Source organism: Giraffa tippelskirchi, chromosome 13, assembly GCF_054371585.1.
Source record: "Giraffa tippelskirchi isolate mGirTip1 chromosome 13, T2T-mGirTip1v1.2.pri, whole genome shotgun sequence".
NCBI lineage: Eukaryota > Metazoa > Chordata > Mammalia > Artiodactyla > Giraffidae > Giraffa > Giraffa tippelskirchi.
The window spans coordinates 55,015,339-55,036,095 of NC_137287.1; the positions used below are offsets into that span (position 1 = coordinate 55,015,339).

Below are 20,757 nucleotides of genomic sequence, written 5' to 3' on the forward strand. Positions count from 1 at the left end.
GTGACTAGTTTTGGCCAGTGGATGGTAAACAAGAAGATAAGCGTTACTTCCAGGCTGATGCTCTTTCTTGCTACCATGGTGATTATGGAGCCCATATGTTGAGATAGCCAAGCCTCAAGCCAGCAGCAGCCTGAGTCACTTCCCATGAGGGGAAGTGGACAGGGAGTTGTCCAATTTATGTTAGATATGATATTAGCTCTACGAGCAAGAAATCAACCTTGGTTCAGTTAAGTCACTGTGATTTTCCAGGCTTATTTGTTACACTGGCATAATTTAGCTTATCCTGACTAACCCAGGACCTTGAAGGAAATCTAGTCTTACTCCCCTTCCGTCATAAGAATCCTTCCTACAGTATCCCTGAGATAGTGCAAATACTTCTCGAACACTTCAGGAATAATACCAAGTAATCTAGCAAGCAATTATATAATGCTTACCATAGATAGAATTGTTTCAGTCATAATGAAATATTTTATATGTCTTATTTTACCTAATTCTCACAAAAACCTTAGCTCATCAATATCCTTTCCCTTATTTTGTGACTGGAGGAGCTGAAGCACAGAGAAGTAACTTAGAGTTGAACAGATCAATGAAGACACTTGCCTAAGGCCACACAGCAAGTTAAGGAGTGTCTCAGGAATCAAGTCCTGGCAGCTGCTTTCAGTTTATGCCCTTAAGCATTGCACCACAGATAGACTGGAATCACATTTCCTTTTCACAGGGACTATTCAATAAGACACAGATTCATAAAACCCCAAAGACAAGGCTGGAAATGACTGTAGAAATCAGTCAATCATTACATTTTACATGGAGGAACAAAGTCACCCTCAAATCCATTTTTTCTTTAGTGAAAAAGAAAAGCCTATCATTTCTTTTCAACTCAGTGACCTGGGGAGCACTAGCGCTCAGCAGAAGGGCTTCAGGGACCATCAGTTTGGAGGTAGGTAAGGGCTTCCCTGGTGACTCAGATGGTAAAGAATCTGCCTGCAATGCAGGAGACTTGGTTTGATCTCTGGGCCGGGGAGATCCCCTGGAGAAGGGAATGGCTGCCCATGCCAGTATTCTTGCCTGGAGAATCCCTTGGACAGAGGATCCTGATGGGCTATCGTCCATGGGGTTGCAAAGAGTCAGACACAACTGAGCGACTAACACTTTTTCAAAGACACTATGTTATCCATATTAGCCCTGTTCTAGTCCATTTTATATAGTAGGTTTCTGGGTACAAAGTATATGTGAATCAAGTATTTTGTCGCTTTAATAATATTAAACAATGATGGACCTCTCCATACTTCTACTGAAATAGTAGGCTCGCTTGGAAGGTTGCACTAAACATTGTAGGGTTTCACATCAGCTGGGAGATGGGGCAGGGCACACGGAAGGTATAGCCCAGTGGACAGTTCTGCGGCCAGGATAATTTGCTGCTTCTATAAACACACTCACTAGATTGCTTGACCACAAGAACTCCCCTAGTCAACACTGTCCCCTATTGTGATATACAGTAGAAGCTCTATAAACTATATCTTAAAGATAGAAGGTGAAGTCTAAGAGCCCTTGATGAAAGCATATTTCAAAAAAAAAGAAAAAAAGAGTAAGCTCATTTGAGTCAAACGAGGTAGCATGTCTTGGCCGTGGAGACCCAACATCAGAGAAATGGCTGATCAATTGTTGTTGTGAGTGTTTTCTCTGTATGTACTTGAATGGGGAGTGGCGGAGTCCTTCTCCCCAAACCCTGGTGAGTAATGATTGAAGAAATGAATGAATGAATGAATGAATGAATGAATAGATGGGCAGGGGATTAAGAAAGGAATATTAAATTGGCTAGTTCATTCTCAGGGAAACAAGGGACCATCCCCAGAAAGACAGGCAAACACATACCAAGGCAGGCTTCATTTTAACATGACTAATTAAATAAAATCATCCACATTTGCTGATCACATGAAGAGGTGAATTAGAAAGTGTTAGTTGCTTTAAAAAGGCATTGCCCTACTCACCCTTTCTGTGTGCTAATGACAGTTCCACTACATTTATGTACTCCGTACTATTATGCATTATGTACTATTAGCACATGGCTTAATTTACAAATTGGTTACATTAAGACAAAGCAGTATATTTGGGAAGGGGAGAGGTTGATGGGGAAGAAGGGAGGCAGAGAGGGGTCTAGGAAAGGGATTAATGGGAGATGGGCTTGCTGCAGACCCTCTTACCTTTTGTGGCCCCATCTAGTCCCATGATGAGTTTCATTACTCTGATGATTTGCTCTGCTATCAGGGGGCTCATGGACGTGGCATAAGCAGCACTATGGGAGTGAGTCCGTAAATAATCCACAAGGTCCTTTAATGAAGGAGGGACATCCAATAAGAAGGCAAATAAATCTGTGTTGTTGGACCCACCTCCACCCATTACAGCAGAAGACATTTGATTCTTGAATGCAGTCTGATTTTCCAGGCGTATCACTAAGCTATGTATTTTTTCTATCCATTCTTCTTAGCCTCTCCCACAACAACATAGAAGGTATACAAAAATAGGAGCTCCAAATTTAGAGTTGAGGTTTGTAAGGCATCTTCCTGACCCAGGGATCGAACCTGGGTCTCCTGCATTGCAGGCAGATTCTTCACATCTGAGCCACCAGGGAAACTCAAAACCAGATGTGTAAAGGAAAAACGGCTTCCTAGACATTTGTTTGGGTATCCAGGTCATGCGAGGAGTGGTTTAGTATTCAGGAGGGTACAAAGAATGATCTAGAATGTGTCTTTTTATTTTTGTCCTTGAGCATAGTACATGAGCTTGTGCCCATGAAGAAGTAATGGCAGGGGAAGAAACAAGATATGCAGACTAATATATACAGCCAGGCTACCAGAAGGCAGAGGAAAAAGAGGGGATGTGCTGCTTGGGAGTAGATACGAGAAGCTCCAGTGAGGCAGTGGGATTGCGTCTTGAAGAAGGACAAAGATAACAAGAAAAGTTCCAGTGTAAGGGAGCAGCAGAAGGGAGAGGAGAGATTGAACCAACGTGGAGGTAAGGACAAGATAGACTCCGGTGTGCCGTGGGTTGGAGAGAACCACTGGGGTTTTTGCACAGCACTCTTTCGAGCACTGACTCGCTGCAGGATGCTGGTCCCTACGGTGGTAGAAATGGTTCTCCATGAGCATGCCTGATCCTTGGGGCTGAACCTGAGGTCAACAGTAAGCATGCTGAGGGCCTGAAGAAGCTCCAATCACCTCATTCTACAGCAGTGTGGTCAGGGGAGGCTCAGCGCTGGCACCCGGGGACACTCAGCCTGGCTGGGAAGACATCCTCCTGGCTCACAGTCGGGACCCTTGGGGTGCCCTGCAGAAAAGCCAGTGTGCTCAGAGTGGCTCTGAGTGAGCAGTGGGGTCCACAAAGCGGCAGTCACTTTTCTTCCAGGATCACGAGACAGCTTAGAACCCCACTTCAGTGTCTTCTCAGTAATTGCCTGGAAGGTGACCTGGGGGGAGCTCTGCTTTGTGCAGACCGTATCCCCCTGACTCCCCTCTACTGGCCACATCCACTCCCACCTCTGTGCTTGGCACTATGCCCACCTGTCACTTTTCTCCCTCAGGGTGGGTGTCCTGGTAGCTCCCAAGCATGCGTCCTTACCCAAGCATTTTAAGTGTACATTGTTTATCTTCCTATGAACTAGTAACTAAAGCTAGTAGTGACCTAAGTAAAGTACCTGAGGTCACTATGCCCTTTCCTAAACGTTCCCACGATAAAGTCAGTGGCCTGCCTCCCAGGAGGCTGGTGGTGTGATGCGTCTGCCTGACCCCCTGGGGGACCGGGTAGCTCCAGTCCACCTGCCCTGCTCCCTTCAGAATGTGCTTCATCTGCAGTCCCCTATCCCGCACTCCTGATCCCCTGACTTTCTTTCTCCTTCACTTCACACTCTTCAGCCCTTGTTTTTTGTGTCTTCTTTTCCTTCTCCATAGCTCTACTCTGGTTTCCTCTTTAGGTCTTTTCATTTTATAGTCTCCATTCCAATCTTTTTTTTCCCCTACTCTATTTCCTCCCTTCTTTCCTTCCCTCTGCCTCCCTCCCTTCCTCCCCCGCCCCCCACTTCTGCCCTATCCCCCCACCTCCACGCTCCTTCTATCTTTCTTCCCAGCAAGTCTGTACAAGGACATGCTCTGGACTATGCTCTGCATGCAGGAACCTGAGAAGAGGAGGAGGGCAGAAAGCCTAGTCCCTGGCAGCCATTCTCCACTTGCACTAAAATCAAAATTAAGTTTCTGTTTGTTCTTTTGTTTAGTGAGTCTCATAAGCGTTTTCACCCACCTGACTGAGGCACTGACCACACAGTATCCAAGAAGTTCACTTTGGAGAATGGAGGATGGGGGGGCATCAGGGAGAAAGAGGGGTCATTTTCCAGAGTAGCTGCAGCCAGGCTGTTCTTCACACTCCTCTACAAGCAGAAGCAGGGGTTTTCTTTCTCTACTGAAAGCTGGTGCCTCCCAGATGCTGGGTGGGATGCAGGAAATGGGATGATGTGGGCCCCTATGGTCCAGGAAAGGGAGTTTTAAGGAGGTGACTTGGCCTTGAAGGATGAGTAGATTTGGATCGTTGCAGATGAGGGGAGAGGCATGGACATGGGCTAAAATTAGGAATAAAGATGGCACAGGATGGAGGAGCCAAATGAAGGCAGACAGAAAATCTAGTGCCTCCAAGAAAGGTAACGAGGGGTCGTTCCCTCCAGGGCAGGTCTGACCTCAGAGTTACGAGACAGGCTCTGGAGCCTGGATCACTTAGGTTCAAATCCTGGCTCTGCCACTTACTGATATGAGACCAAGGGCAAATTACTAAGCTTTTCTGTGCCTTAGTTTCCTTCTCTGAGAAATGGAATAATGGTCACACTTTTTTCAGAGTCATTATGAGGAAAAGCATCTGCTGCATAGTGAATATCTGGTGCTGTTGGTGGCTATTGTTAATGGATGGCCAACTCAGAGAGTCCGAACACTCAGAGCATGAGCTGGGAGGGGGGGGTGCAAAAACCAAACACTTGGTGTCTTTATCCCAGCCCCCTCATCCAGCAGAGGGTCATGCTGTATGCTTACACCTCCACACATTGGTAGATCTGGGCATCAAAGGTTTGCACCCCAACACTTCCCCCATCCTTATTGGGTGGTAACAGTGAGAACAAAAAGAAAGGAAAAGAGGCATTTCAAAGAAGGGAGAATCTAGACCTGATGACAACAGTACTTCACCGTAGAGACGGTAGAGCTGACGGGTCATGGATAGACCCAGAGCTTATATCCATGGGCTGCTTGAGGCTCCATTGTAAGAATTTTAAATGCATTACACATGCATAATTACATGCATTAACTCATTTTAGCTTCTCAGTAACGCTCTGAGTTAGGTACTGTTTTGATCTCTACTTGATAGGTGGGGTCACTGCGTTAAAGAACAGATCAAAACATTATCCCACCAAAAAGTGGCTTGATAACAAGGATTTGGACCCAAAGAGTCTGGCTCTAGAGTTCCCCCTCCTCCCAGCCTTTAGCATCAGACTGTATTACTTCTTCAGAGCAGAGGAGCTGGCTTGGCACGGTGATGGGGAGGGCCCACGGAGGCAGGGGAGACCGTGTTCATGGCTACTCATGTGATGCTTCCCCTAACCCACAGAGGCTGCACCTCTGGGGGGAGGAGAGGAAGGGGAGAATTTCTAACACACCCACCTGTTCACAGTTCTAAGCCACAGATTGAATTATATCAGTCTCAAAATGTGTCCTATTACTCTTATTTCTCCAAAGAGACTGGGACCTCCTTGAGAGTAGCAAACAGTTAAACACTTTATTATATACTCTCTTAAAATCTATAGTGGTGAGTATGTAGCAGGGGTCTGGTAAACACTGATGGTCTAATGGAAATCAGAAGGGTTTTAGGGACCAAGGAAGGATGCTGAGGGTCCCTGAAGTTCAGTCGGGGGAACAAAGCTGTGTTCTTAGGAACTAGTGTAGCCATATTCTCTTAGCTTTGGGGCATTGCTGACAAAGATCAAAGAAGCAAAACAAAGCTGACTTTGCCCCCTAAAGGTATGTCCTCAGTCCTCAATTTCCCTCATGAGTTGAGAAATTTCACAAAGCCAAGGTCATGTGCATCCTTAGTTTGAGTAAGTGCCTTATGGGCACAGTATCACTTCCTTTTAAGAGTAAGACTGTCTTGTCCACAATCTTATTTCTTTCAGACTGAGTCCACCTTCTCAGAGTCTGAGTGTGTGGATGGAAGTTAACTTGCTTGTACGCTTCAGAGAGGGGAGCTCCCGGGGGCACCTCAGTAGAGCATCTTCAAGGAAGCCTTGGTTCCTGGTTTCTGATTTGCTCCTATCACTAGCCCACTGGATGCCATGAGCTGTGAATGAAGAGCTGGCTTCAGTCCTAAGCAAAGAGAGTCTGCGCTGTGTTTTCCCTCAGGGAGGGTTAGAGGTATTCTCAGACTGAGATTTCCAAGACCATCAGGAAGTGCAAAACCCTGAGCCTGGAGTTCAACGACAAGAGTAGCTTTTCTGAGGAAGTTGAACAGGAGGCTCTTAGGGTAAACATCTTGGCATTCATTCCATGACCCCCATCTGCTTCAAAGGGCTGTTAATTCCTGTCAGGGCTGAGCATGCAGAGCAGAGCTGGCTTCTGCCTTTGGTGCCCAGGTTTCTGGGCTGATGTTCACACCAAACTCAGCTGCCCTCTCTCGGCCCCTCCTCCAGAATCCCAGCCCTGCACCCTACCAGCCCTGAGGGTCACCTTTGCTGCATTCAGTTGCGAATCTCTGGTCTCGTGGAGGCTGTGAAAGCCCGTGGTCAGCTCCAGGCATGAAAGAGGACACGGGATCTGTGCCTGAGAGAAACCTGGACCCCAGAAGTTGGGGTCTGTGCTGTTGACCCCCTCTCCTCGGCAACTGGGTCAATGCAAATTAAAAAAATAAGGAAACCAGCCCCATCAGCTCAGGCTTTCTTCAAAGAAGCCATTCATGGCAGGGAGCTCTGACAGGTGCAGAGAAGTTCCTCACATTTCACCTGAAGATCTTGAAAGGACAGAAAGCTTCAGTGTGGGCTGTTCATGGCTCAACTACAGAAGCTCCGAACTCACAGCAGGCAAAACAGTGAAACCCAGCTGGCTCTTGAGAGACCGTTTTAGCAGTTTCCCTGGGGTCAGGAGAGTAGGCTGGGGCAAGGCAGAGATGAATTTCTAGGACATTTTGTTACTGGAAGGCTGGGATGAAGACAAAATCTCTACTCTCTGTGGTTGTATCTTAGCACCAAAGCAATTTTTCTCTTGTGTGTTTCCAAATATTTTTTCTTCCATGACACAGCTGGTTGCTAATGCATGCGCTTCTGACCTTGACCTGCTCCATAAAGATTTCTGGAGCCTCCTAGAAACTGTTATTAAGATTACAGTCCCTGTACCACTAACACTGACGTTTAAAAAGAGAGTTAAGACCCAGAGAATTTTATCGTTTTCTAGATTTTTGGACCCAAGTGATTATTTCACCTCTCAAGATTTACTACAAAGCCCATGAACATAGTGAACTTGAAATTATCAATAATTCAGAAAAATGTAAAGTCCTAGTGTGTACACTTTAACTTGTTTATGGTTAATTTTGTTGCTTTTGTAGAATTTAGTATCTAGAATGTTGGATATTTTGTAATACTCCCCCGAATTGAGATATCTATTTTAAAATATTCAGAAAAAAGTATGTAAGATGAAACTCTGAAAACTGAATTCGAATTATTTAATCAGATATTAGAAATATTTTTTATCCAAAGATCTTTAACATTTGCCCAATCCTATGTCCTATCAATTAAAAAACAAATTCAAAGTGAAAATTCTTCACAAAATTCTTCAAAGTCCAGGGGAATTAAAAACTATGATTTAAATGGAAACTGCACATAATTTAAAATTAACATAATTTAACAAGTTAAAAGCACAGAGGAGCAGATACTAAGTACCATTAACTCATGGGCTCATTAGGCTGGAAGGAAACCAGTTTATCTGCATTTGTCACAGGCTCACCAAAATGATTCCAGGCAGGTGTTTTTATCTGTATTGTGCTGTGCTTAGTCGGGTTAGACTCTTTGGGACCCCACGGACAGTAGCCCGCCAGGCTCCTCTGTCCATGGGATTCTCCAGGCAAGAATACTGGAGTGAGCAGCCTTTCCCTTCTCCAGGGGATCTTCCCGACCTAGGGATCAAACTGGGGTCTGCTGCGTTGCAGGTGGATTCTTTACCAGACTGAATTTTAAATCATCAGGGAACAACACGAGACACTCTCAAGAGGCCTCATATCCTGCTCACTCTCCACGCCTTGAAAACTGCCCCGTGTTTCCCAGGTTTTTCATCTTCTCGGTTCAGGGCTAACGGGTCTCTGCCCAACACTCTCTAATTCTCGCTGCCACCTAGTGGTGAATTCAGAGACTGCAGTGTAATATAGAGGGAGACGGAGAAGCGGCGGGATGAGACATCCTTCTGGTTCCAAGTATGTGAAGAAGTTTTTAAAGAGCAAAAAATGATCCACATATTTTTTCTTCTTCCTGATTAAGGCAAATACTAAATATTAATAATTTTTACAATGGCTCCGTATCTACCCCAGATCAACAGAAGGTAGGTAGGCAGGAGCAAATGTACTTTTAACATAGTTCACCTGCCTTCAGGATGGGGAGTACCTGAGGGAGCGTACTGAGCTGGGCCCGAACTGGCAATAAGGAGCCTCTGTTTCGAGCGGGTCATCACATGCAGGAACTCTAAGGGGGGGCATGGTGACAGCTACCAAATTTGACAGCATTTCAAGGATCCGGTCACTTCAGTTTATTCAAGTTCCTTTGGCTCAGGAAACAGAGTTAAGCTTGGTGAAAAATTTTGTAGCTCAGAACTACTGCTAAAGTCATCACAAAACTACAAGCTCACAAAGTGAAGTAGCCTGGACGAGGGCTCACCTACGTTTAGGACCCTCTGATCCCATGGCTTTGACAGTAGAGGAAGGGAACGTGGAACCTCGCGCTAGACTTAGCTGAATTTTGTAAGATCCTGGGCATTCCCTATGTTTTTAGTATCACTCGATCAATTCCCGCAGGCCTATGGAAGGAGGCTGAACAGCAATGCTTTGAGCTCAGATGAAAGTGGTGCTTTTTGAAGGGTGAAGATCACCGGGAGCTCTGAACATTTTTTTTTTTAAATTAAATAAATTTATTTGTTTTAGTTGGGGGCTAATTACTTTACAATATTGTAATAGTTTTTGCCATACATTGACATGAATCAGCCATGGGTTTACATGTGTTCCCCTTCTTGGCTCTGAACATTTTAAGCATTTGTGCAGCATCTCATGGCAGGGTGAGTTGCCTGCAATAAAATCTGCTGTTTTAAATCATGGGCTTTCCACCCCCAGACTGTTTTCAGCTATACTCCCTGGTTTGTCTAACTGGTTTACCAGGAGCCTGAACTCCGGTTCCTGTTGGTGACAGTGAGGGAGGAATTGGGAGTTTTAGAGAAGGCATAGAGCCACCTGCATACACTGCTGTGCCCTCCTCGGTGGAGCCAACGCAACCCTCACAGTCTCTCTGGGGCAGGTATACACGTGGAGGAGAGAACTATCAGGATTTTTGTAAAACTGTTGTATGATGGAGCAGAGAACTGGCTTTTTGAGCCCTGAAAGTCAGGTTTTAATATTTCATTTTCTTTCTCTCGTCTTCTTCCCTCTTCTTTTAAAACCTTTTCAAACATTTGTTTCATTTTGGTGACCTTCTGGGTGTTGTTGGCAGTAGAATGATAGGGATAACATTTAGTCTCATTCCATCAGCTCAGAATCTTCAAGTCACACAAATAAGATATGAGAGGATGACAACATTTGACCACGGCTTATCCAGGATTATGGGAGAGAATTATTTTGCAGAGCAAAATCTCTTATGGACCTAGAGACTGTCATACAGAGTGAAAGAAGTCAGAAAGAGAAAAGCAAATATTGCGTAATATCTCTTATATGTGGAATCTAGGGAAAAGGTACAGATGAACTTATTTGCAAAGCAGAAATAGACACAGATGAGAGACCAAACATACAGACACCAAGGGAGGCAAAGGTGGGTGGAATGAATTGGGGGATTGGGATTGACATATACATGTTCTTGATACTATGAATATGTTCTTGATACTATTAATGTGTTCTTGATACTATGAATATGTATTAAGCAGATAACTGATGAGAACACGCTGTGTAGCTCAGGGAACTCTACTCGGTGCTCTGTAGTGACCTAAATGGGATGGAAATCCAAAAGAGAGAGGATATTTGTATCTGTATGGCTGATTCACTTTGCCTTGCAGCAGAAACTAACACAACATTGTAAAGCAACTATATTTCAATAAAATATATAAAAAAGATCTCCAATCTTGCCACTGTTTTGTTAAAACTCTGAAAACCCACATCTTGTGGCAGAGGGTCAGTGTCTTCAACATCTGACCTCTGCCACTGTTCTTACCAGCCACCTTACGTTTTTCCCAAACTACTCACAGTTCTGCAGCATCACTTCTGTGGCTTGGTAAACAGCATTCTCTCTTTCTGAAATATAACCCACACACCCCCTCGCCACCCTTGATCTACAAGACTGACAGTCTTTCTGAGACTTCTTCGGTCCTGCACTCTCCTTTGCACTGTCTTTGCCTATGTGCACAGCCAGGGTTGTCGTTTCAGGATCATGGGATTACTCATCACAAGATGCTCTGTGCAATCGGAGGATGAGCTCCTTGATCTTCTGGGCCTCCCGTGCCTGTGACCCCATGGTGCCCGGGTCGCCTTAATCAGTCAGATGTGCTAGACTGAACTGAAGCCCTCAAGGAAACCAGAGGACCCCCAAGACTGCATTCCCAGGGCATTCAGGTTTTAAATAGATGCAAGGGATCTGTCTCTTACCTTCCTTCCAGCTATGTAACCTCCTGCGGCTCCAAAGCTTTTGGTGAATGTGCCCATAAATATATCAACGTCTCTGGGGTCTATTCCAAAGAACTCCACCACACCCCAGACGGTTGGGCCCATGGACCCAATACTGTGAGCTTCATCTATGTAGAGGTAAGCCTTGTATTTCTTCTTCAGAGCCACGATATCGGGCAGATGCACGATGGAACCTTCCATGCTAGGGCAAAAGAAGAAATGCTTGTCACCAGTGTGCACCCTCCAAAGAGGCTCTGTGTCACTCTGCCTTTCTTCCCTGACACCAAACAGAGATCACGGGGCATATTTTATTTGGTGGAGATGTGCTCTCAATCTATTGGAGAAGGAAATGGCAACCCACTCCAGTGTTCTTGCCTGGAGAATCCCAGGGACAGGGGAGCCTGGTGGGCTGCCGACTATGGGGTCGCACAGAGTCGGACACGACTGAAGCGACTTGGCAGCAGCAGCTCTCAATCTTGTAAGGCTGCTCTGGCTTGGTTTCACTGGGGGGAAATTAATTTACATTCAATGGATTTAAGTGCTTTGAGTTGTTAAAGCTAATTCCCAAGTAAAAAATTAGCCCCTTGTGCTGTTGATTAGTTTATTTGTAAAGTCAACTAGCATAACTAGACTGATCAGACTGGATTCCAGGTATTTTGATAATTTTAATTAAATTTCTCTACATCAATGCATTTATATCAGCCTGCTACTGTCTATTTGGCCAGGCTTCCCAGGTTGTGCTTGTGGTGAAGAACCCACCTGCCAATACAGGAGACATTAAGAGACATGGGTTAAGGCTTTCCTGTGGCTCAGACAGTAAAGAATCTGTCGGCAATGTGGGGTGATCCTTGGGTCGGGAAGATCTCCTGGAGAAGGGAATGGCAACCCACTCCAGTATTCTTGCCTGCAGAATCCCATGGACAGAGGAACCTGTTGGCTACAGTCCATGGAGTTGCAAAGAGTTGGACACGACTGAGCAACTGACACTTTCACTTTCAAGAGACATGGGTTAGATCCCTGGCCAGAACCCCCTCCAGCATTCTTGCCTGGAGAATCCCATTGTCAGAGAAGCCTGGAGGGCTGTAGTCCATAGGATCGCAAAGAGTCAGACATGACTGAAGTGACTTAGCAGCACATTTGACCTAAACTCAGAGCTTGAATTGCTGAATATTAAAAGAAGGAAGTAAAAACACACAAAAGGGACTTCTCTGATGGCACAGTGGATAAGAATCCAGCTGCTAATGCAGCGAACACAGGTTCGATCCTAGGTCTGGGAAGATTTCACGTGCTCCAGAGCAACTACACCCCTGTGCCACAACTACTGAGCCTGTGCTGCAATTCCTGAAGCCTCTGTTCTGCAACAAGAGACGCTACCTCAATGAAGCCCGTGCATCTCAACAAGCGGTGGTCCCCGCTTGCCCACGAGAGAAAGCCTGTGAAAAGAAGTGAAGACCCAGCGCAGCCATAAATAAATCAATAAAATTATTTTTTAAAAAGAAGATCAGCACAGAAGTTACAGGGAAAGGCATTTCTGCCTAGTATAAGGAACAACAAACAAACAAATAAAAAACACACAGAAGAACCTGAAGACATCATTACCAGGTAAGTCCCTTAGGAATCACAGCATTAAAGCACAGGAGAAAGGCCTTAGGCTCTCCTGTTGAGTCCTTACTGAACCTGAAGGCTTATTTGAGGTGTCTGCTGGTGTCCCTTCTCTTCCTTTAGGGCAATGGTTCTCACCTGTGTGAGCATCAGATGCCTTTGAATACTTTATTACATTTGAACGGTTTGATACAATGCAGGTTTCTGGGCCCCACCCAGAATTTTCAATGGAGGTCTGGGGTGGGTTGAGAACTTGCATTTCTATCAAGCTGCGGAGAGATTCCAGGATTTCTGGTTGCAGACAACACTTGAGAACCACTGCTATAGATCAACTTTTGTTTTAGTGCTTCATTTTTCACGGCAGTTTGTAATTCGGTAAATTCCCTGGGGATTTTAAATTGCAAAATCACTTTAAGCTCTCCAGCAAAGGGAAAGACAGGAGGTAAATAAGCAAGTAAAAAGAGCATTCGCATTTACATGGCACCTCTGGAACCCAGCGGATTTAAAAGAACTTTTGTCTTCAATCAGTTCTCAGAACATCTTGTGAGCTATGTTTTCCCACACAGTTTTGACTGCACCGACAGCTAAGTTCTGTGAAAACACGCAGACTCACACTCTCAACCCTGTGAAGGAGCTTGTCAAACAATTCAAGCAACCCATCAGTTTAGTTCTCTTCTTCTTAGTTTATTTATTAAATTTAATGTATTAAGAAAATAGCTTAAGTGTTAGGTCCACTCAGTCAAAACAGTCCAGCTGTTAGGTAGTTACCTAGACCAATGGCTATTGGATGATCTTTTTAAAAGAATTCTCTATTATTTATTTAACTTTGGCTGTGCCGGGTCTTCATTGCCGCATGGGCTTTTCTCTAGTTGCGTGTTCAGCTCTCCCACTGAGGTGGCTTCTGCTGTGCAGCATGGGCTTAGTTGCTCTGTGGCGTGTGGGATTTTCCGGGATCAAGAATCAAACCAAAGTCTCCTGCATCGGCAGGCAGATTCTTTACCACTGAGCCACCAGGGAAGCCTCACTTTAAAAAAAAAAAAAAGGATTTTAATTTTCAGAGCAGTTTTAAGTTCACGGCAAAACTGAGCAGAGGGTACCGAGTTTTCCCATATGCCATCTGCCTCACGTAGGCATAAGCTCCCCCCTTGTCAACAACACCTACCAAAGTGGTACATTTGTTTCAGCCAGTTGACCTCCACTGGCACGTCACCATCTAAAGCCCACAATTTATATTAGAGTTCACCCTTGGTATTGTTTGTGAAATTGAGCAGGGCCTTGTGGGGCTCCGGGACACAAAAGCCTTTCCGTCCCCTGTTTCTTGTTTATAGGGAATAGCCTTCAGCCCTCATAACTTTCCCTGAGTTCCAAAGTGTTAGCCACTCGGTCATGTCTGACTCTTTGTGACCCCATGGACTGTAGCCTGCCAAGCTGCTGTGTCCAGGGGATTCTCCAGGCAAGCATACTGGAGTGGGTTGCCATTCCCTTCTCCAGGGGACCTTCCCAATCCAGGGAGCAAACCCCAGTCTCCTGCACTGCAGGCAGATTCTTTACCATCTGAGCCGCCAGGAAGCCCATAAGTTGCTAATCAGGGAAGGGAGCAGATGCAGGGAAGAGCAGTCAAGAAACAATAGAGCAGCCCTGGGGCAGGGTTCTGGTTCTGCCTCAAGTGATTCACACACACAGTATCTTTGAGCTTTTCTGCAGAATTCAAACCACCAAATGGAGGATGCTAAATACTTGATGACACGTTCTTCATTCCCGAGGTCACAGAGTGACGACCTCATCAGGAGACCACCTGAGGCCAGAGTAAAGGAATACAGGCCCTGCACACACACCCTGACCCTCAGAACCCTGCCTTGGAACCACTGCTGTAAAACTCCTCACCAAATCCCCCCAGGACACACAGTTTTAAGGGCATTATCCCTTTGTGTCTCGATTTGCCTCACAAAGCAATAGAGCTATTCCTTTCTATTCCATCCGAAACTCTGTCTCTGAGATTGAATTTAGCACCAGTGCACAGGGGCTGAGTTTCATCATCATACACTCTATGGGTTTGGACAAATGCATAATGACACGTATCTGTCATTATAGTATAATACATACTACTTTTTTTTTCCCCCTAAAATATCCACTGTGCTTCACCTGTTTATCCATCTCTCCACCCAACCCCTGGCATCCAGGGATCTTTTTGCTGTTTTCATAGTTCTGCCTTTTCCAGAACATTACGTAGTTGGAATCATACACTATGTGATGTTTTCAGATTGGCCTCTTTCAGTTAGTAATATGCATTTAGATTTTCTCTGTCTTTTCATGACTCTATAGCTCATTTATTTTTACGGTTAATATTTCACTGTCTGAACGCACCACCGTTTATCCATTTGCTGACTGAAAGACACTTTGGTTGCTTCCAAGTTTTGGTGATTATACATAAAGATGCTACAAACATCTGTGTGCAGGGTTTTGAGAGAACACAAGTTTTCAGATCCTTTGGGTAAATACCAAGGAGCAAGATTGCTGTATTGTGTGGTAAGAGTATGTTGGTAAGAAACCACAAAACTGCCATCTAAAGTGACTAGACCATTTTGCATTCCCACCACCAGTGAATGAGGGCTCTGGGTTCCTGCATATTCTCACCAGCACTTACTATTGTCAGTGTTCCAGATTTTAACCTTCTAATAGGTGTGTAGTGGTATCTCATTGTTTTAATTTGCATTTTCTCTGATGGCATACGATGTGAAGCATCCTTTCACATGCTTATTTTCATCTGTACATCTTCTTTGGTAAGGGATATGTTAAGGTCTTTGGCCCATTTTTAAAATTCTGTTATTTGTTTTCTTATTGTTGAGTTTTAAGGGTTCTCCTCCTTGAATCTTTTAGATAGCAATGCTTTATCAGATCTTTTGCAAGTATTTCCCCCAGTCTGTGACTTGCCTTCCAACACTCTAGATATTATCTTGCAGAGCTGAAGTTCTCAATTTTAACGAAGTCCATCTTATTTGTGCTTTTCACAAGGTCATTCTGAATGGATGTTTTCAGCTTTTAATAACACAAAGTAAGATCTTCTCTTACTTAAGTTTGCAAGTTAATTCCAGTATTTTCTTAGAGTAATTGCTTGTTAAAGTTATTACCATTGAAGGGGAGTCCAGCCCTCTGACTCTGTCAGCTGAGGTGGTAGGCACATCATTTACTAATTCAGGACTTGGGCAACTTAGTTGCTGCTCTCTGTCTCAGTTTCCTGGGGTGTAAAATTAACACAGTGATAGCACACTGCTCATAAAGTCTCAGTGTGAATTACTAGAAATAATACTTGTAAAATGTCTGACACATAGTGGGCACCCATTGGGTTGTTCTTGTCCTCAGGAGGAGCTTAGGAGGAAATGGCAGCACTGGGGCCTCACTTGAGAAATTGGGACCCCTCTGTGTTGAATCTTTCAGGAAGGAGGCATACAGGTGTCATACCCAATACACGGATGGATGCCCTCAAAATTCTAGAACCTTCTTCTTACCTTTTAAAATGTTCTAAGTTGGTAACATGAACACGCTAAAAACCTGACATGTCACAAATAGCCATTTTTTATTCTGGAACTGAGTTTGGCAGGAGCCAGAGTTCACATTGAAAAGTTTGCAGACGCTCTAGGCAGCTAATTAGCCGTCTTTGCTGGGGCTGGTCTAGCTGATGTTAGGAGTTGCCCACCTGGTTTATATTTCTTCCTCAAAGATTAATGACTCAGCAATACTGCTGATTCCAGGAGTTAATGCAGGGCACACAAGAGTTGTAGAGAAAACTCAGTTTTTATAAAGAGCGATATTCATCCACACTAAGTTTTCATTTTCTCAATGTGACAAAATTTGAATTGAATCTTTCCCCATAGTGGTATATTGAGTTTGGTTTATACATGAAAAGGCTATCTATGTTATTAAAATTGCTGTCAAAGAATACTGTGCCAAAAACGATGAAAAACAAACAAACCCAAGAACAGTATTTTCTTCTTGAGTGGAAGGTCATGTTTTCTTTTGGCTTCAATAGAGGAAAAAAAAACTAAAATACAACTGTAGGTAAAAATAATTCACTCGTTAATTGAAATCTCTGTGCAGGGATTTGGATTATTCTTAAACCAGTAAGCCAGTGAATAATCTCTTTATATCTTTTCTATTACATAATGTATTAGCTAAGTAACAAGACTCCTTTTTGAAATCTCCCTCTCACTGCCTTCTCTTCTGTGTTTAAACCATATTACCCACTTGCATGACTGGGAATTAAGCAACTGGTTTGCCAACTTACATGGTGGAAAAATCTCCTTGGTGGGCCCAGAGTGTAATCCAAGAGAAGAAAGAAGGTGGAAAGAGAGGAGAAAAAAAAAGGACCTGAGGTTAATTAAAAATCAAGTAACTACTGTTTTCTTTTCCTTTGTCTTTATTCAGTTATACCATAGGGATACAGGTTAGAGTTTACTACTGAAGTTCTCAGTTCTTAAACTTACATAATTTGCGTCAGGAGAATGGCTTACCTTCTTAGAGACAATGGTGTGCTGAGATTCCAACATTTGTTTATATATGTAGTTTTGGATACGACTAGATAGTATTTCTTGATTAATTTTATTTTGAAAGTTTGGGCTCCAGCTACACTAGTTTATATCCCAGGTTATTTGGGACCCATCTCCCATTTCTAGGGCTTCCCTGGTGGCTCAGGCAGTAAAGAAACTGCCCACAGTGCAGGATACCCAGGTTACATCCCCGGGTCAGAAGACCCCCTGGAGAAGAGAATGGATACCCACTCCAGTATTCTTGCCTGAAGAATTCCATGGACAGAGGAGCCTGCCAGGCTATAGTCCATGGGGTCACAAAGAGTTGGACATGACTGAGCGACTAACACTTTTCACTTTCCCCATCTCTGGTGTGTATTTGAATGATTTTAAAACTCCTCAACCACCGTGAATTGACTACTAGGCTTCCCAAAAACACAAAACTAGAAGAGTATGACTTTAAAACAAAGGAAAATGCAGATGAGAATGCCAAAATTATACTATTATACTTCTAAACCCCAAATCATGGAACTCTAGACTCCAAGTTTCAATCTCCCTATTTTACAGATGAAGAAACTAAGCCCTAGAGAGGTTGATGAGGAAGGTCAAATGGACGCCTTTGCATTTTCCGTGTTCACTTCAGTGGGTGTAGGCACAGGGGCAAACTCCTCTGTTTACGCTGCGTCTCTATCCCAGCAGAGCCACCTGGTTTGAATCCCAGTTCTGCTTTATCTCAGTTACCTTCCCTGGGGCAAGTTTTCTAGATTTTGGAACCTGAATGCCTCCATCCTCACAAAAGCCTCGAGAGTACTGGAGGTACTTACTCAAGATGGCACACATGAAATGGTTAATGTGCCAATGCGTAGGCACTTGATAAAGGTGTACTTTGTCCTCTGACACCCATCCTCCAGGTGTCAGACAGCTTCGCCATGCAGATGGCTTATTGTTTTCTGAATTGTGACTTCCTCAACTGAAAACAAATTTAATGATGAGGACTGCTACCCTTGGTTGTGGGTTTACTATTGGCTGGGGTTCTGCCAAGCACTGGCATGTATGATCTTATTTAATTTTTACAAAGGAATTCTATGAAGGACACATAGCTATAGGCAGCAACACAGGGTCTGTGCCCATGTCCAGGCCTCCCTCCAAATCCTGACTCCCCTGTCTTCCCTATATAAATATTAATACTTACATGATCTATGGATGGTGATATTACTATTGCTACTGCTATTACTACTACTACTACTATTATTATTATACCTGCTTTTGTGGAGTTTATTGACTTCTAGGATTTGATATCTAGCCTTTTCTACCTTGATACCTACCTTGAGACTCATTTGACTGACTACTCTTTTTGGGAGTTTTGAAAAAATTGATTTATGTGAGCTGTCTGTGGTAGGGAGACTTTGCCCATAGTGGCAAACCACCAACAGAGATAAAAAAGATCTGAGCGTGAAAACTCTAAGGAAGATTTGTGTGGATGTTAACAAGGTTTACACTCATGATACATCTCTGGAAAGTAGCAGTGTATTTGTCGATTGCTGATTTTGCTGATATCAGGTAGGACCCAGCCCCAGCATAGCCTTGTCAGAGGGGTTTCTTTGTGTAAGTGATGGGAATATTTGACAGTGAAATGCCGCCGGTCCGCTCAATTCAGCCATGATCGAAGTACTTAAAACACACAGCTTCCTTTTAGTGGAGCTGAGTTCTGTCTGTTTGCAGGTGGGTTCTGTTTACTCTGCTTCAAGGAGATGCCCATCTCTCTCGTTCAGCTGATCTACACTCCCATCAGTCCAGGCCTGATGGACACATGTTTAGATAAGGGCTCCCCTCCCAGGCTGGCATCTGGCACAGATCTCACAGGGAGAAAGACCCAAGCTGGAGGTTGTGACAGCCAAGAGTCTAAATGAGATTATTTCCTAAAAGTAGCAAGTTCTGGGCCTGTGATTGGTTACATTAGCCTACAGCAGGGTTTCTCACCCTCGGTACTGTTGACATGTTGAGCCAGATAACTGCAGGGACCACCCCATGCGTGGTAAGAGGGTTAGCATCATCCCTGGCCTCTGCCCACCTGGGGCCAGCAGTGCTCTTTTGTGGCCGTGACAACTGAAAACTGACAGATATGCTCAGGTGGTGCCCTTGGGAACTGAAAGAAATGCTGCTACTGATCTCAGACTTCCTTTGCAACCACATTTCCTCTTGTTGGGAAGTTAAGCCCTCACTCTCTTCCTTGTAATATTGTTCATTTTTCCATAATTATATCATAGGAAATATCACCCTTGATTCTTCTGACTTTAGGATTGAGCATTGATTTAGGAATGAGCAACTTCCTTGACTCCTGGACTAGGGCATCTGACAGAAGCCGAGTTTGGGGCAATTTCTACTTTAGTAACAATCATCAATTTGGAGAATGAAGCAAATTCTATTACAACCCTCAATATGAAGGTGGATGTTTTGTCTGCTCAGCCCACAAGCTGAGAGAAGACTGAACATGTCTTCAGATGCAAAAACCATCTCCTCCTCTTCCCAGCTCTGAATCAAGAATTGCGATCCGGGCTAGTCTTGAGGAAAACGTGCAGGCCTTTTGTGTTCTGATGCCAAAAACTGGCCAACTTCAAGGAGCAACTCGAGTGTGGGTGCTCTGTTGAATTAGGGGCAGCTGAGCTCCCATCAGTGGTACCTACTTTCCTGCCTTTGTCATAAAGGCAAAGAGTGTTCTGACATTGAGTAACCCAGTCTCAAAGGTCTTTGAAACTGTGAGGCGGCCAAAGGTAGTGGGAGGAATCAATGCAAGTTAGCACCGTTAGTCAGGACATTTCTGAAGACACTTTCTCCAGTACACCAGCCTCTGAGGTGCTCCACCGTATGTATGGTCATTGACAAGTCAGGGGAGCCAACCCCTGACAGTTCACATTGGTGGCTTTGGCTCAGGTCCCTTCACATCCCCTCTATCTCATTCATTTGTCTATTTAACTAGGAGAGGTCAGCCTTGCTCCGCTTGTCAGCTCGCTGTGCGCCTCAGCGTGTGAACAGGTCTCTGGTTCTTTACCTACCTGTAGATGCCCTCCACTAGGATGAGAATCTTTTTCCAAGCTCTGCAGGTTTGAGGCTGGCCGTAGATGACAGCATCTCTCAGGAGCTTCTCTAGGCTTTGCATGTCTTTAAATAATACAAAAATACTGGAGTCATGAAAGGGTTTTTCTTTTCTTCCTTCTTTTTTTTTTAAATTATGGAGTAGGAGTCAGATATTTTACACTCAGGCTTGGGCCCGAATTTTCAGAGAGCAAAGCTGGAATCAGAGAATGACTGGAGGGGAGAGAAGTCTATTTCTTAGCAAAATTTAACTCTGACAAGATGGCAAGCCTCTAGTGGAGGTATTGCTACATGGTTTCACAGGCTTTTCCATGGCTCCTCTTAGAGATTGAAGAAATGTACAAAATGCATTTCTTAGGCTGAAGATTTGTTGCCAGGTTAAAATTAGCCTGGAGAGATGTCATTATCTAACACTCACCAGTCAATCCTTTAGGCACCATCTTGGGCGAGTTTAGCTGGGTTTGCACGAGTGGCAGCAGCATGTTTGGCCGGCAGGGGTCTCACTGCCCAAGCTTTGGGAAGTGGGTGAGTGAATGCGGCGTGGAGGCCACATTCTGGAGTAAAGCAGTCCCAGGTTTGCTTCAAAACTTTCAGGCAGTGTCATTTTCATGTCATTTATCTA

At 44.3% G+C, this 20,757-nt stretch overlaps 1 protein-coding gene across 1 annotated transcript in view; it reads right to left on the minus strand.

Moving 5' to 3' along the window:
- The window catches only part of LOC145530944 (serine palmitoyltransferase 3-like), a 101,888-nt gene that overhangs the window by 34,295 nt on the left and 46,836 nt on the right, over nt 1–20,757 (minus strand). The window contains exons 5-7 of the mRNA XM_081552280.1: nt 20,096–20,201; nt 10,900–11,119; nt 2,202–2,328 (exon numbers count right to left, since the gene is read on the minus strand). Of these exons, the coding sequence (XP_081408406.1) occupies nt 2,202–2,328; nt 10,900–11,119; nt 20,096–20,201 (453 nt within the window). The remainder of the gene's footprint in view (nt 1–2,201; nt 2,329–10,899; nt 11,120–20,095; nt 20,202–20,757) is intronic.